Here is a 15980-nt window from a genome sequence, read left to right on the forward strand (position 1 = left end):
CATGGTTTCTCTCTTTTAAAGGTGTCTTTAAGATAATGTCTCTTTTTTTACAGCCTGTTTTAGTGATCACAACTGGAAAGCAAACAACAGGCCAAGGAGTTTACACCCCTCTAGATATAGCGTCTTCTCGACTTCAGAAAAAGGGTGCAGCCGTTTTTGTCCTGGGTATTGGCAGTGATGTTGACAGTTCAGAACTAAACCAAATTGCTTCTGGACCAAATAACGTGTTCACGGTGGACTCGTATAAGGAACTTAACAACAAAGCCAACGAAGCAAAAAGAGGAATTTGTATATTAGGTATTGTATGCTATGGTATTTCTTCTTGATGTATTTATCCTTTTCTTTGAGTGTAATACGTTTCGACGCTAGTGTCACCAAAAGAGAGCAACGTTCAAAGAACAATTCCTGCACTGAAAGAGTACATTCTCTAGTGCAATGGATAATTTTTTTAATTGTATAGGGAAAAAAAAACAATAAAGTATTGATGAACTACAACAACATGTGCCCTTCTTCCAGGAACCCAATGCATAAAATTGATTGTTAAAAAAAAACGTTCACAAATGTGTTAAAAAAACTGATGCATGGAATTTTTCCTCAACTTTAACTTACATTTGTTTTATACCTTAGTGCCAACAGCGACACCGCAAGTTACGACTCCAGTACCAACAACTCCAGGTGAATGTTGAAAAGAAATAAGATTAGATTAGATTGCAAGCGCTCTACCCAGCGGTTAAGGTTAAAGGTTGAAATCTTACTCATTAATTAATAGCTACTCGCCAAACGCCGGATCCAAAAGCCGGGACTACGAATTTACTTCGTATTTCTTTATTAACAAACATATATTTAAACGCTTTGCAGATCCTTGCCGAACCGAGGGCTGTAGTGCTCCATACAACATTGGCTGCAGAGTGGTGAACAACACAGCGCAATGTATATGTCCCACTTGTCCCAATCGCCGAAGACCTATTTGTGCATCTGATGACGTCCAGGATCTTACTGAATGCCACATGAGACGACAAGCCTGTTTGGGAGATATCTCTGTGACTGTCGCTAAGCAAAGTCCTTGTGGTAAGTTTTCTCCTATCATTGACAAAACTAATCAACGACATTTGGACCAAAACAATAGATTTACCCTTACCGTTAGCTTCAATTGGTATCAAATGCCTCCAATTTTGTGATTTTTTAGACAAAGAGTGTAGCTCCGATGTGGATATTGCGTTCATCATTGATTCATCTGGAAGTATTGGCCGCAGAAACTGGGAACGAGTTAAGCGATTTGTCAAAGCATTGGTTAGCAAACTTGACGTCAGTAATTCCGCAACAAGAGTAGCAGCTATAGCTTACAGCACCGATGCTGAGGTGGTGATGCGTTTTAACGATTATCAGGGTACGGACGAGGTTAATCGAGGATTTGATGCAATGACGTATCAGCGTGGTTATACCTATACAGACAAAGCTCTTCAACTCGCAGACAGCGATCTCTTTCAGACTTCTAACGGCATGAGGTTAAGCGTGCCAAAGGTAAGGAGCCGTCGAAATACAACTTTCTAGCTTTTCAATGATACATTCAGTTCCCACGTCTTTTTTTCGACGACCTTTAGATTTGACTTTAATTACTACGTCGAGTGCGAAAACGACTTTGGAATTTTGAGCCTATTTTGTCCCCAGAATTTTCACTCCTTCCTGTTACCGACCAGAACATGGAGGAACTTAAAGGCCATGATCACTGTCATAAATGATTATCTGAGACACATGGACTTGGTTTGAAATCTGGCACTCATACTCAAACGCGAACTCGTGTTCCAATGTTAAGTTCTATAATGTAAAAAGAGAGAACACTGAAGTATCGACTGTTATCAGAGAGTAAAAGGCAAGTGGTGATAGATGATGTGAAGTGCCGCTAGGAAAAGGGTTTTCAAGTATAACTTATTCTTTGTTTTCTTATTTTGTTTGCTTGTCTGCTTCTTTTTACCTTTTTCTTTCTTTTTCGCTTTTTCTTTGGCATGGGAAAACGTCTGCATAAATTAGATTGTGTCTTTCATCGTTTGTGCCTGTTAACATGTCACCTTAATAAAAATATAAATTAATCTAGTTACTTAAAACTCTTGATATGCAAATTGAAGATGGAATATGTACCGAATAGAGTACAGTTTGTAGCAAATAGAGGGGAATAAAATCTGTTATAGAATTTACCCGTTACGTTCTTGTATAATTATTAGCGACTTGAAGCACATTTTTACTTTATATCTTTGGCAGCTCGCAGTTGTGATAACAGACGGAAATCAAACAAAAACGGGCAGATATACCAGACTTTCAATCGCTGTACAGGGGATAAAAAACAAAGGAGTTACAGTCTATGCTGTTGGTGTTGGAAGAGCAGCGGACATGGCAGAGCTACTTGAGATTGCATCTGCACCCGAATACGTGTTTAGATCCCAATCTTTTAAACGTCTTCAGAACTTAACTTCAGGGCTAAGAGGGGAGTTTTGCGTAGGTAATGATCTACAGATGTTTGATGCTAATACTGTTTTTGGTAACGTAATGATAACTTGTAACTGTTTACTATAATGTGATGTTATCTACATTTCTCTGTTTGCCACAGCGCCCTTACCAACACCCTCAGCTACAATACCAACACCTTTCCCTCCAGGTAATTCAGCTATTTTCTTGTTTATATGTATGCTGAAAATGCGTACGAGCTCGGAGAGTTAAGGGCCCCATTTGGGGCAGATCACAGCCCTTTTTCCACGAAACCTCCATAATGTACTGGTTAAAAAACGAGCAGGAGTGTATTATCAGGTTTAAAAATTCGAGACGCAATCGAAACTTTTTAAACTTGATAAAACACGTCTGCGAGTTTTTTGAACGCCTTCAACATCTCTGATATATTATTTCAATTTATTCTTGCACAAATATTTAGATTTGAGCTTATTTGGGTCTAAGAAATTGGACATAAAGTTTAGCCGTGTCTTTATCACATATAAGAACATTCATTAAACATCAATTTCTTTTGTTTTTTTTTTTATGAATTATTAAAGAGTTTTTGAATTTATGTTATACGTGCTTATTGCCGTTCAGGGTATTGAACGTCATCGTTATTTTCCACAGAGCCAGCTTAATATCATGTTAATTATTCACTTTCTGGACTTTTAATGTTATTGAAAATTGAGTTACTCTACATTTTTGCTTGTTTTGTTTTTTCTTAATGTTATTTTCTTAAATCATCTCTACTTTTCTTTTAATAGAGGATATATGTCCCATCCCAATGGATACCACCTTCATTATTGATTCATCTGATTGTGACGACAGAAGCAATTGGAATCGCTTGCTGTATTTCGTCCAAACATTGGTAACGTATTTCAATGTATCACCATCTGGGGGTCGTATTGCCCTGATCCAGTTCAGCAATGATGCCAGTGTGGTTCTTAAGTTCAACACATTAACAGGAAGCCGTCTTAATGGCGGGGAGGTTAACAAACGGGTTGGTTTGTTGCAATGCCAAAGTGGTTTCAGAAGAATTGATAAAGCGCTGGATCTGGCTGACGTAGACGTTCTAACTTCCGATGGTGGAGTGAGAAATATTTCAAGGGTAAGTTGACTTGATATGTATAGTTCAATAAAACAAGGACAGCTAATGGACATAAAAATTAATTGTTAGCGTGAATATCAAGCATAGTTTCAGCGGTCTATATCTCCCACGCATTTGAGATCATGTAAGGAAAATTATAAAGTCCCCGAAACTGTTTATGATTTAATCGTATGGCTACCTGTTTCTCTCAATCACATCTTTTTCTTCCAGCCTGTTCTAGTCATCACCACTGGCAAGCAGACAACGGACCAAGGACTGTACACCCCTCTTGATATAGCATCATCGCGCCTCCAGAAAAAAGGAGCGGCGGTGTTCGTCTTAGGTATTGGAAAGGACGTCGATACTTCTGAACTTACGGAAATCGCCTCCTCACCTGTCAATGTTTTTACAGTGGACTCCTTCAGAGATTTGTACAGGAAAACTGATGAAGCAAAAAGAGGCATTTGTATACTAGGTATATTTATAATTCCACAATCTATCCTAGTATTATCTGTAGAGAACAGTTGAGCATTACCGCCATTAATGGTATACATCATATTTTTTCTTCGTGACATTTTTTTTTTCTTCTACGATTTGATAGTTCCTGCAATACCGACACCGACATCAGCACTACCCGCACCAGGTAAGTACTCATCCTGTCCTAAATATGGGTATAACAGCATGTTTTGCAATTAATTAAAGTGTCTTGAAGATTCCGTTTTTCACCTCATTTTGTGAACAACCAAAGTAAGTTTTAACTCCGAAATTCTTGTTTGTTCAATAGAATCTTGCCCAATACCAATGGATACTACTTTTATTATCGACTCAAGCGTTTGCGACGACAGCGGCAACTGGAACCGTCTGCTGTACTTTGTCAAAACCTTAGTAAACTTTTTCAACGTGTCACCCTCTGGGGGTCGTATTGCTCTCATTACTTTCAACTCTGACGCCAAAGTAGTTCTCAAGTTCAACACTCTTTCTGGAAGTCTTCTTAATAGCACAGAGGTCAACAGACTCGTTAGTTCCTTGCAATGCCAGGGTGGATTAAGAAGAATTGACAAAGCTTTGGAATTGGCCGACAAGGAGGTCCTGACTACCGCAGCTGGAATGAGAGACATCTCTAGGGTAATTGAAAACGTTAATATTAACTGGGATTGTTTCTCCTTATTAGCTAGTTAATTAGTTACATAGATTTCTTTAGTTTGTTTTATTTAAAAATATATTTGTTTAAATTAATCTATCTTAAATTAAAATATGTTTTTCCCGTGAAAACAGTATTCCCCTATCTTCAGGTTTAGGTTTAATTGGGGACGTTTTGCGGTTAACCGTCGACAAGGATTTCATGGTTTCTCTCTTTTAAAGGTGTCTTTAAGATAATGTCTCTTTTTTTACAGCCTGTTTTAGTGATCACAACTGGAAAGCAAACAACAGGCCAAGGAGTTTACACCCCTCTAGATATAGCGTCTTCTCGACTTCAGAAAAAGGGTGCAGCCGTTTTTGTCCTGGGTATTGGCAGTGATGTTGACAGTTCAGAACTAAACCAAATTGCTTCTGGACCAAATAACGTGTTCACGGTGGACTCGTATAAGGAACTTAACAACAAAGCCAACGAAGCAAAAAGAGGAATTTGTATATTAGGTATTGTATGCTATGGTATTTCTTCTTGATGTATTTATCCTTTTCTTTGAGTGTAATACGTTTCGACGCTAGTGTCACCAAAAGAGAGCAACGTTCAAAGAACAATTCCTGCACTGAAAGAGTACATTCTCTAGTGCAATGGATAATTTTTTTAATTGTATAGGGAAAAAAAAACAATAAAGTATTGATGAACTACAACAACATGTGCCCTTCTTCCAGGAACCCAATGCATAAAATTGATTGTTAAAAAAAAACGTTCACAAATGTGTTAAAAAAACTGATGCATGGAATTTTTCCTCAACTTTAACTTACATTTGTTTTATACCTTAGTGCCAACAGCGACACCGCAAGTTACGACTCCAGTACCAACAACTCCAGGTGAATGTTGAAAAGAAATAAGATTAGATTAGATTGCAAGCGCTCTACCCAGCGGTTAAGGTTAAAGGTTGAAATCTTACTCATTAATTAATAGCTACTCGCCAAACGCCGGATCCAAAAGCCGGGACTACGAATTTACTTCGTATTTCTTTATTAACAAACATATATTTAAACGCTTTGCAGATCCTTGCCGAACCGAGGGCTGTAGTGCTCCATACAACATTGGCTGCAGAGTGGTGAACAACACAGCGCAATGTATATGTCCCACTTGTCCCAATCGCCGAAGACCTATTTGTGCATCTGATGACGTCCAGGATCTTACTGAATGCCACATGAGACGACAAGCCTGTTTGGGAGATATCTCTGTGACTGTCGCTAAGCAAAGTCCTTGTGGTAAGTTTTCTCCTATCATTGACAAAACTAATCAACGACATTTGGACCAAAACAATAGATTTACCCTTACCGTTAGCTTCAATTGGTATCAAATGCCTCCAATTTTGTGATTTTTTAGACAAAGAGTGTAGCTCCGATGTGGATATTGCGTTCATCATTGATTCATCTGGAAGTATTGGCCGCAGAAACTGGGAACGAGTTAAGCGATTTGTCAAAGCATTGGTTAGCAAACTTGACGTCAGTAATTCCGCAACAAGAGTAGCAGCTATAGCTTACAGCACCGATGCTGAGGTGGTGATGCGTTTTAACGATTATCAGGGTACTGACGAGGTTAATCGAGGATTTGATGCAATGACGTATCAGCGTGGTTATACCTATACAGACAAAGCTCTTCAACTCGCAGACAGCGATCTCTTTCAGACTTCTAACGGCATGAGGTTAAGCGTGCCAAAGGTAAGGAGCCGTCGAAATACAACTTTCTAGCTTTTCAATGATACATTCAGTTCCCACGTCTTTTTTTCGACGACCTTTAGATTTGACTTTAATTACTACGTCGAGTGCGAAAACGACTTTGGAATTTTGAGCCTATTTTGTCCCCAGAATTTTCACTCCTTCCTGTTACCGACCAGAACATGGAGGAACTTAAAGGCAATGATCACTGTCATAAATGATTATCTGAGACACATGGACTTGGTTTGAAATCTGGCACTCATACTCAAACGCGAACTCGTGTTCCAATGTTAAGTTCTATAATGTAAAAAGAGAGAACACTGAAGTATCGACTGTTATCAGAGAGTAAAAGGCAAGTGGTGATAGATGATGTGAAGTGCCGCTAGGAAAAGGGTTTTCAAGTATAACTTATTCTTTGTTTTCTTATTTTGTTTGCTTGTCTGCTTCTTTTTACCTTTTTCTTTCTTTTTCGCTTTTTCTTTGGCATGGGAAAACGTCTGCATAAATTAGATTGTGTCTTTCATCGTTTGTGCCTGTTAACATGTCACCTTAATAAAAATATAAATTAATCTAGTTACTTAAAACTCTTGATATGCAAATTGAAGATGGAATATGTACCGAATAGAGTACAGTTTGTAGCAAATAGAGGGGAATAAAATCTGTTATAGAATTTACCTGTTACGTTCTTGTATAATTATTAGCGACTTGAAGCACATTTTTACTTTATATCTTTGGCAGCTCGCAGTTGTGATAACAGACGGAAATCAAACAAAAACGGGCAGATATACCAGACTTTCAATCGCTGTACAGGGGATAAAAAACAAAGGAGTTACAGTCTATGCTGTTGGTGTTGGAAGAGCAGCGGACATGGCAGAGCTACTTGAGATTGCATCTGCACCCGAATACGTGTTTAGATCCCAATCTTTTAAACGTCTTCAGAACTTAACTTCAGGGCTAAGAGGGGAGTTTTGCGTAGGTAATGATCTACAGATGTTTGATGCTAATACTGTTTTTGGTAACGTAATGATAACTTGTAACTGTTTACTATAATGTGATGTTATCTACATTTCTCTGTTTGCCACAGCGTCCTTACCAACACCCTCAGCTACAATACCAACACCTTTCCCTCCAGGTAATTCAGCTATTTTCTTGTTTATATGTATGCTGAAAATGCGTACGAGCTCGGAGAGTTAAGGGCCCCATTTGGGGCAGATCACAGCCCTTTTTCCACGAAACCTCCATAATGTACTGGTTAAAAAACGAGCAGGAGTGTATTATCAGGTTTAAAAATTCGAGACGCAATCGAAACTTTTTAAACTTGATAAAACACGTCTGCGAGTTTTTTGAACGCCTTCAACATCTCTGATATATTATTTCAATTTATTCTTGCACAAATATTTAGATTTGAGCTTATTTGGGTCTAAGAAATTGGACATAAAGTTTAGCCGTGTCTTTATCACATATAAGAACATTCATTAAACATCAATTTCTTTTGTTTTTTTTTTTATGAATTATTAAAGAGTTTTTGAATTTATGTTATACGTGCTTATTGCCGTTCAGGGTATTGAACGTCATCGTTATTTTCCACAGAGCCAGCTTAATATCATGTTAATTATTCACTTTCTGGACTTTTAATGTTATTGAAAATTGAGTTACTCTACATTTTTGCTTGTTTTGTTTTTTCTTAATGTTATTTTCTTAAATCATCTCTACTTTTCTTTTAATAGAGGATATATGTCCCATCCCAATGGATACCACCTTCATTATTGATTCATCTGATTGTGACGACAGAAGCAATTGGAATCGCTTGCTGTATTTCGTCCAAACATTGGTAACGTATTTCAATGTATCACCATCTGGGGGTCGTATTGCCCTGATCCAGTTCAGCAATGATGCCAGTGTGGTTCTTAAGTTCAACACATTAACAGGAAGCCGTCTTAATGGCGGGGAGGTTAACAAACGGGTTGGTTTGTTGCAATGCCAAAGTGGTTTCAGAAGAATTGATAAAGCGCTGGATCTGGCTGACGTAGACGTTCTAACTTCCGATGGTGGAGTGAGAAATATTTCAAGGGTAAGTTGACTTGATATGTATAGTTCAATAAAACAAGGACAGCTAATGGACATAAAAATTAATTGTTAGCGTGAATATCAAGCATAGTTTCAGCGGTCTATATCTCCCACGCATTTGAGATCATGTAAGGAAAATTATAAAGTCCCCGAAACTGTTTATGATTTAATCGTATGGCTACCTGTTTCTCTCAATCACATCTTTTTCTTCCAGCCTGTTCTAGTCATCACCACTGGCAAGCAGACAACGGACCAAGGACTGTACACCCCTCTTGATATAGCATCATCGCGCCTCCAGAAAAAAGGAGCGGCGGTGTTCGTCTTAGGTATTGGAAAGGACGTCGATACTTCTGAACTTACGGAAATCGCCTCCTCACCTGTCAATGTTTTTACAGTGGACTCCTTCAGAGATTTGTACAGGAAAACTGATGAAGCAAAAAGAGGCATTTGTATACTAGGTATATTTATAATTCCACAATCTATCCTAGTATTATCTGTAGAGAACAGTTGAGCATTACCGCCATTAATGGTATACATCATATTTTTTCTTCGTGACATTTTTTTTTTCTTCTACGATTTGATAGTTCCTGCAATACCGACACCGACATCAGCACTACCCGCACCAGGTAAGTACTCATCCTGTCCTAAATATGGGTATAACAGCATGTTTTGCAATTAATTAAAGTGTCTTGAAGATTCCGTTTTTCACCTCATTTTGTGAACAACCAAAGTAAGTTTTAACTCCGAAATTCTTGTTTGTTCAATAGAATCTTGCCCAATACCAATGGATACTACTTTTATTATCGACTCAAGCGTTTGCGACGACAGCGGCAACTGGAACCGTCTGCTGTACTTTGTCAAAACCTTAGTAAACTTTTTCAACGTGTCACCCTCTGGGGGTCGTATTGCTCTCATTACTTTCAACTCTGACGCCAAAGTAGTTCTCAAGTTCAACACTCTTTCTGGAAGTCTTCTTAATAGCACAGAGGTCAACAGACTCGTTAGTTCCTTGCAATGCCAGGGTGGATTAAGAAGAATTGACAAAGCTTTGGAATTGGCCGACAAGGAGGTCCTGACTACCGCAGCTGGAATGAGAGACATCTCTAGGGTAATTGAAAACGTTAATATTAACTGGGATTGTTTCTCCTTATTAGCTAGTTAATTAGTTACTTAGATTTCTTTAGTTTGTTTTATTTAAAAATATATTTGTTTAAATTAATCTATCTTTAATTAAAATATGTTTTTCCCGTGAAAACAGTATTCCCCTATCTTCAGGTTTAGGTTTAATTGGGGACGTTTTGCGGTTAAGCGTCGACAAGGATTTCATGGTTTCTCTCTTTTAAAGGTGTCTTTAAGATAATGTCTCTTTTTTACAGCCTGTTTTAGTTATCACAACTGGAAAGCAAACAACAGGCCAAGGCGTTTACACCCCTCTAGATATAGCGTCTTCTCGACTTCAGAACAAGGGTGCAGCCGTTTTTGTCCTGGGTATTGGCAGTGATGTTGACAGTTCAGAACTAAACCAAATTGCTTCTGGACCAAATAACGTGTTCACAGTAGACTCGTATAAGGAACTTAACAAAAAAGCCAACGAGGCAAAAAGAGGAATTTGTATATTAGGTATTGTATGCTATGGTATTTCTTCTTGATGTATTTATCCTTTTCTTTGACTGTAATACGTTTTGAAGCTAGTGTGACCAAAAGAGAGCAACGTTCAAAGAGCAATTCCTGTACTGAAAGAGTACATCCTCTAGTGCAATGGATAATTTTTTCAATTGTATAGGAAAAAACAATAAAGTATTAATGAATTACAACAACATGTGCCTTTCTTCTAGGAATATTATATAAAAATGAAAAAGTGGTTGTTGATTTTGTAAGCGAGATTGTTAAAAGAAAAACGTTCACAAATGTGTTAAAAAGACTGATGCATGGAATTTTTCCTCAACTTTAACTTACATTTGTTTTATACCTTAGTGCCAACAGCGACACTGCAAGTTACGACTCCAACACCAACAACCCCAGGTGAATGTTGAAAAGAAATAAGATTAGATTAGATTGCAAGCACTCTACCCAGAGGTTAAGGTTAAAGGTTGAAATCTTACTCACAACAAGCCGCATTAATAGCTACTTGCCAAACGCCGGATCCAAAGGCCGGGAATTCGAATTTACTTCGTATTTCTTTATTAACAAATACTATATATCTAAACGCTTTGCAGATCCTTGCGAAACCGAGGGCTGTAGTGCTCCATACAACATTGGCTGCAGAGTGGTGAACAACACAGCGCAATGTATATGTCCCACTTGTCCCAATCGCCGAAGACCTATTTGTGCATCTGATGACGTCCAGGATCTTACTGAATGCCACATGAGACGACAAGCCTGTTTGGGAGATATCTCTGTGACTGTCGCTAAGCAAAGTCCTTGTGGTAAGTTTTCTCGAATCATTGACAAAAGTAATCAACGACATTTGGACCAAAACAATAGATTTAACCCTTACGGTTAGCCGCAATTGGTACCAAATGCCTCCAATTTTGTGATTTTTTAGACAAAGAGTGTAGCTCCGATGTGGATATTGCGTTCATCATTGATTCATCTGGAAGTATTGGTCGCAGAAACTGGGAACGAGTTAAGCGATTTGTCAAAGCATTGGTTAGCAAACTTGACGTCAGTAATTCCGCAACAAGAGTAGCAGCTATAGCTTACAGCACCGATGCTGAGGTGGTGATGCGGTTTAACGATTATCAGGATACGGACGAGGTTAATCGAGGATTTGATGCAATGACGTATCAGCGTGGTTATACCTATACAGACAAAGCTCTTCAACTCGCAGACAGCGATCTCTTTCAGACGTCTAACGGCATGAGGTTAAGCGTGCCAAAGGTAAGGAGCCGTCGAAATACAACTTACTAGCTTTTCAATGATACATTCAGTTCCCACGTCTTTTTTTCGACGACCTTTGGATTTGACTATAATCTCTATGTCGAGTGCGAAAACGACTTTGGAATTTTGAGCCTATTTTGTCCCCAGAATTTTCACTCCTTCCTGTTACCGACCAGAATAGGGAGGAACTTAAAGGCCATGATTACTGTCATAAATGATTATCTGAGGACTTGGTTTGAAATCTGGCACGCATACTCAAACGAACTCTATAATGTAAAAACAGAGAACACAGAAGTATCTCTATTGTCAGAGAGTAAAAGGCAAGTGGTGATAGATAATGTGAAGTGCTGCTAGGAAAAGGGTTTTCAAGTATTACTTATTCTTTGCTTTCTTATTTTGTTTGCTTGTTTGCTTCTTTTTGCCTTTTGGTTCCTTTTACGCTTTTTCTTTGGCATGGGAAAACGCCTGCATAAATTAGATTGTGTCTTTCATCGTTTGTGCTAGTTAAGATATGTCACCTTAATAAAAATATAAATTAATCTAGTTACTTAAAACTCTTGATATTAAAATGGAATATGTACGGAATAGACTACAGTTTGTAGCAAATAGAGGGCAATATTATCTGTCATAGAATTTGCCTGTTACGTTCTTTATAATTATTAGCGACTTAAAGCACATTTTTTTTACTTTATATCTTTGGCAGCTCGCAGTTGTGATAACAGACGGAAATCAAACAAAAACGGGCAGATATACCAGACTTTCAATCGCTGTACAGGGGATAAAAAACAAAGGAGTTACAGTCTATGCTGTTGGTGTTGGAAGAGCAGCGGACATGGCAGAGCTACTTGAGATTGCATCTGCACCCGAATACGTGTTTAGATCCCAATCTTTTAAACGTCTTCAGAACTTAACTTCAGGGCTAAGAGGGGAGTTTTGCGTAGGTAATGATCTACAGATGTTTGATGCTAATACTGTTTTTGGTAACGTAATGATAACTTGTAACTGTTTACTATAATATGATGTTATCTACATTTCTCTGTTTGCCACAGCGTCCTCACCAACACCCTCAGCTACAATACCAACACCTTTCCCTCCAGGTAATTCAGCTATTTTGTTGTCTATATGTCTGCTGATAATGCGTACGAGCTCGGAGATTTAAGGGCCCCATTTGGGGCAGATCACAGCCCTTTTTCCACGAAACCTCCATAATGTACTGTTTGAAAAACGAGCAGGAGTGTATTATCAGGTTTAAAAACTCGAGGCGCAATCGAAACTTTTTAAACTTGATAAAACACGTCTTTGAGTTTTTTGAACGCCTTCAACATCTCTGATATATTAGATCAACTCATTCTTGCACAAATACTTAGACTTGAGGTTATTTTGGTCTAAGAAATTGGACATAAGGTATAGCCCTGTCTTTATCACATATAAAAACACTCATTAAAGATCAATTTCTTTTGTTGTTTTTTTATGAATTATTTATGAGTTTTTGAATTTATGTTATACGTGCTTATTGCCGTTCAGGGAATTGAACGTCATCGTTATTTTCCAGAGAACCAGCTTAATATCATGCTAATTATCCACTTTCTGGACCTTGAACGGTATTAAAAATTGAATTACTCTATATTTTCGCTTCTTTTGTTTTTTCTTAATGTTATTTTCTTAATTCACCTCTACTTTTTTTAATAGAGGATATATGTCCCATCCCAATGGATACCACGTTCATTATCGATTCATCTGATTGTGACGACAGAAGCAATTGGAATCGCTTGCTGTATTTCGTCCAAACGTTGGTAACGTATTTCAATGTATCACCATCTGGGGGTCGTATTGCCCTGATCCAGTTTAGCACTGGCGCTAATGTGGTTCTCAAGTTCAACACATTAACAGGCAGCCTTCTTAATTACGCGGAAGTCAACCGACGGGTCGGTTTGTTACAGTGCCAGGGTGGCTTCAGAAGGATAGATAAAGCGCTTGATCTGGCTGAGAAGGAAGTATTGACACCTGCTGGAGGAGTTAGAAATATATCGAGGGTAAATGATTTTTAGAGCGAGTTTTCGAAAAGCAATACTATAGGGAGATTGAATACGCGAATTAAGGTAATATCTTTGTGACGGAAGAGCTAGCAATGGAAACGTCAACTTTTTTTAAAATTCTTTATGGTGAAACATCTATTTTATCAAATAAGGGATAAAAATAAGTTTTTAACTCCTAGCAACGCAAGACCACAGCTTCTTTTGAAACCATCCTTATCATTTATGTGCGACGTATCGAATGAACATAAACAGTAAAAAGATCTCAGCGTGTCGCTATTGATATTCGTCGTTTAAACTCTCCAGTCGTCCACGATCATGATACAATCACATAGTACAGTGTTTCATTGTTGACTTTTTTTATCCCTCCATTGCAGCCTGTTCTAGTCATCACCATTGGCAAGCAGACAGCAGACCAAGGATTGTACACGCCTCTTGATATAGCATCTTCTCGCATCCAGAGTAAAGGAGCACCCGTGTTCGTCTTGGGTATTGGGAAAGACGTCGATACTTCTGAATTGACAGAAATTGCTTCTTCACCAGACAATATTTTTACAGTGGACTCCTTTAAAGATTTGCATAGAAAAGCTGATGAAGCAAAAAGAGGCATTTGCATTCTGGGTAATTAGTGGTATTCACTGAGTTTTTCTCTTTGCAGGGACCGCGGATTCAAGGACGAGGGCTTAAGCCCCTCCATTATAAAAGTAAACACCCCTTGAGATTAAAAACTTCTTTCCCTGCCCAAATCAACCAAAAATTCAGTCCTCTAAATATATTTCTCTGTCCCCGCTTTGTCAGTTGTATTGTACAACCTATTAAAAGACGATCCGTTTTTATTCTTTCAGTAACCCCAGTACCGACGTCACCATTGGTAGCATCGGCGCTAAGTAAGTCTAAGTGTTGTGCTGTTATATGAATATGTGGGGTACAATCACCTAGAGGTAAACAAGGTACTTTAACTCGGCAATTATTTGGAGTATTAGGCAACACTTTTTTATACAAGTTCCGAAAGTGACGACCCGAAAAAGGCTTTTTATAGGAATTTATTCAATATACTTTGTGTCGAGGATTAGATGATAAAAAGGTACGATAAAAAGTGGAAACTCAATATTTTTTTTCAATAGAATCTTGCCCAGTACCAATGGATACTACTTTTATTATCGACTCAAGCGTTTGCGACGACAGCAGCAACTGGAACCGTCTGCTGTACTTTGTCCAAACCTTAGTAAACTTTTTCGACGTGTCACCCTCTGGGGGTCGCATTGCTCTCGTTACTTTCAACTCTGACGCCAAAGTAGTTCTTAAGTTCAACACTCTTTCTGGAAGTCTTCTTAATAGCACAGAGGTCAAAAGACTCGTTAGTTCCTTGCAATGCCAGGGTGGATTAAGAAGAATTGACAAAGCTTTGGAATTGGCGGACAAGGAGATCTTGACTGCCGCAGCTGGAATGAGAGACATCTCTAGGGTAATTAAAAAAGCTAATATTAACTGGGATTGTTCCTCCTAATTAGCTAGTTAATTAGTTACATAGATTTCTTTAGTTTATTTTCTTTAAAAATATATTTGTTTAAATTAATCTATCTTAAATTAAAATATGTTTTTCCCGTGAAAACAGTATTCCCCTATCTTCAGGTTTAGGTTTAATTGGGGACGTTTTGCGGTTAAACGTCGACAAGGATTTCATAGTTCCTCTTTTTTAAAGGTGTCTTTAAGATAATATCTCTTTTTTTATAGCCTGTTTTAGTTATCACAACTGGAAAGCAAACAACAGGCCAAGGCGTTTACACCCCTCTAGATATAGCGTCTTCTCGACTTCAGAACAAGGGTGCAGCCGTTTTTGTCCTGGGTATTGGCAGTGATGTTGACAGTTCAGAACTAAACCAAATTGCTTCTGGACCAAATAACGTGTTCACAGTAGACTCGTATAAGGAACTTAACAACAAAGCCAACGAAGCAAAAAGAGGAATTTGTATATTAGGTATTGTATGCTATGGTATTTCTTCTTGATGTATTTATCCTTTTCTTTGACTGTAATACGTTTCGACGCTAGTGTCACCAAAAGAGAGCAACGTTCAAAGAACAATTCCTGCACTGAAAGAGTACATACTCTAGTGCAATGGATAATTTTTTTAATTGTGTCGGAAAAAACAACAAAGTATTGAAGAACTACAACAACATGTGCCCTCCTTTCAGGAACCCAATACATAAAATATTTTTAAAAAAATGAAAAAGTGTTCATTGATTTCGTAAGCGAGATTGTTAAAAAAAAGTTCACAAATGTTTTAAAGACTGATGCATGAAATTTTTCCTCAACTTTAACTTACATTTGTTTTATACCTTAGTGCCGACAGCAACACTGCAAGTTACGACTCCAGTACCAACAACTCCAGGTGAATGTTGAAAAGAAATAAGATTAGATTAGATTACAAGCACTCCACCCAGAGGTTAAGGTTAAAGGCTGAAATCTTACTCACACACAGCCGCATTAATGGCTACTTGCCAAACGCCGGATCCAATGGCCGGGACTTCGAATTTACTTCCTATTTCTTTTTTGACAAATATATATTTAAACA

General features: G+C 38.1%; 2 protein-coding genes across 2 annotated transcripts; both read left to right on the forward strand.

Annotated features, from left to right (window-relative positions):
* The first annotated feature begins 20 nt into the window (after nucleotides 1-20).
* On the forward strand, nucleotides 21-10527 carry LOC140932313 (collagen alpha-3(VI) chain-like). Its single transcript, XM_073381933.1, has 21 exons — nucleotides 21-297; nucleotides 628-675; nucleotides 859-1068; nucleotides 1187-1521; nucleotides 2257-2494; nucleotides 3246-3589; nucleotides 3800-4043; nucleotides 4170-4211; nucleotides 4353-4693; nucleotides 4942-5206; nucleotides 5537-5584; nucleotides 5768-5977; nucleotides 6096-6430; nucleotides 7166-7403; nucleotides 7512-7559; nucleotides 8155-8498; nucleotides 8709-8952; nucleotides 9079-9120; nucleotides 9262-9602; nucleotides 9871-10114; nucleotides 10469-10527. Exons 1-21 carry the CDS (start codon nucleotides 36-38, stop codon nucleotides 10525-10527), a joined length of 4482 nt encoding a protein of 1493 aa, XP_073238034.1. The 5' UTR covers nucleotides 21-35.
* A 186-nt stretch (nucleotides 10528-10713) lies between these two features.
* Nucleotides 10714-15808, forward strand: LOC140932314 (collagen alpha-6(VI) chain-like). The gene is made up of 10 exons (XM_073381934.1): nucleotides 10714-10920; nucleotides 11040-11374; nucleotides 12078-12315; nucleotides 12424-12471; nucleotides 13064-13407; nucleotides 13785-14028; nucleotides 14253-14294; nucleotides 14532-14872; nucleotides 15142-15385; nucleotides 15750-15808. The coding sequence occupies exons 1-10, from the start codon at nucleotides 10860-10862 to the stop codon at nucleotides 15806-15808; spliced, it is 1956 nt and encodes a 651-aa protein (XP_073238035.1). The 5' UTR covers nucleotides 10714-10859.
* The last annotated feature ends 172 nt before the right edge of the window (nucleotides 15809-15980 follow it).

This window comes from Porites lutea, chromosome 3 (assembly GCF_958299795.1).
Source record: "Porites lutea chromosome 3, jaPorLute2.1, whole genome shotgun sequence".
NCBI classification, from domain to species: domain Eukaryota; kingdom Metazoa; phylum Cnidaria; class Anthozoa; order Scleractinia; family Poritidae; genus Porites; species Porites lutea.

Coding starts and splice junctions, on each gene's coding strand:
- LOC140932313 (XM_073381933.1), top strand. CDS start 36: ATGTCTCTTTTTTTACAGCCTGTTTTAGTGATCACAACTGGAAAGCAA. Junction 298..627: donor AAGAGGAATTTGTATATTAG/GTATTGTATGCT, acceptor TTTATACCTTAG/TGCCAACAGCGACACCGCAA. Junction 9,603..9,870: donor GAATGAGAGACATCTCTAGG/GTAATTGAAAAC, acceptor TCTTTTTTACAG/CCTGTTTTAGTTATCACAAC.
- LOC140932314 (XM_073381934.1), top strand. CDS start 10,860: ATGAGACGACAAGCCTGTTTGGGAGATATCTCTGTGACTGTCGCTAAG. Junction 11,375..12,077: donor TGAGGTTAAGCGTGCCAAAG/GTAAGGAGCCGT, acceptor TATCTTTGGCAG/CTCGCAGTTGTGATAACAGA. Junction 12,316..12,423: donor AAGAGGGGAGTTTTGCGTAG/GTAATGATCTAC, acceptor TGTTTGCCACAG/CGTCCTCACCAACACCCTCA.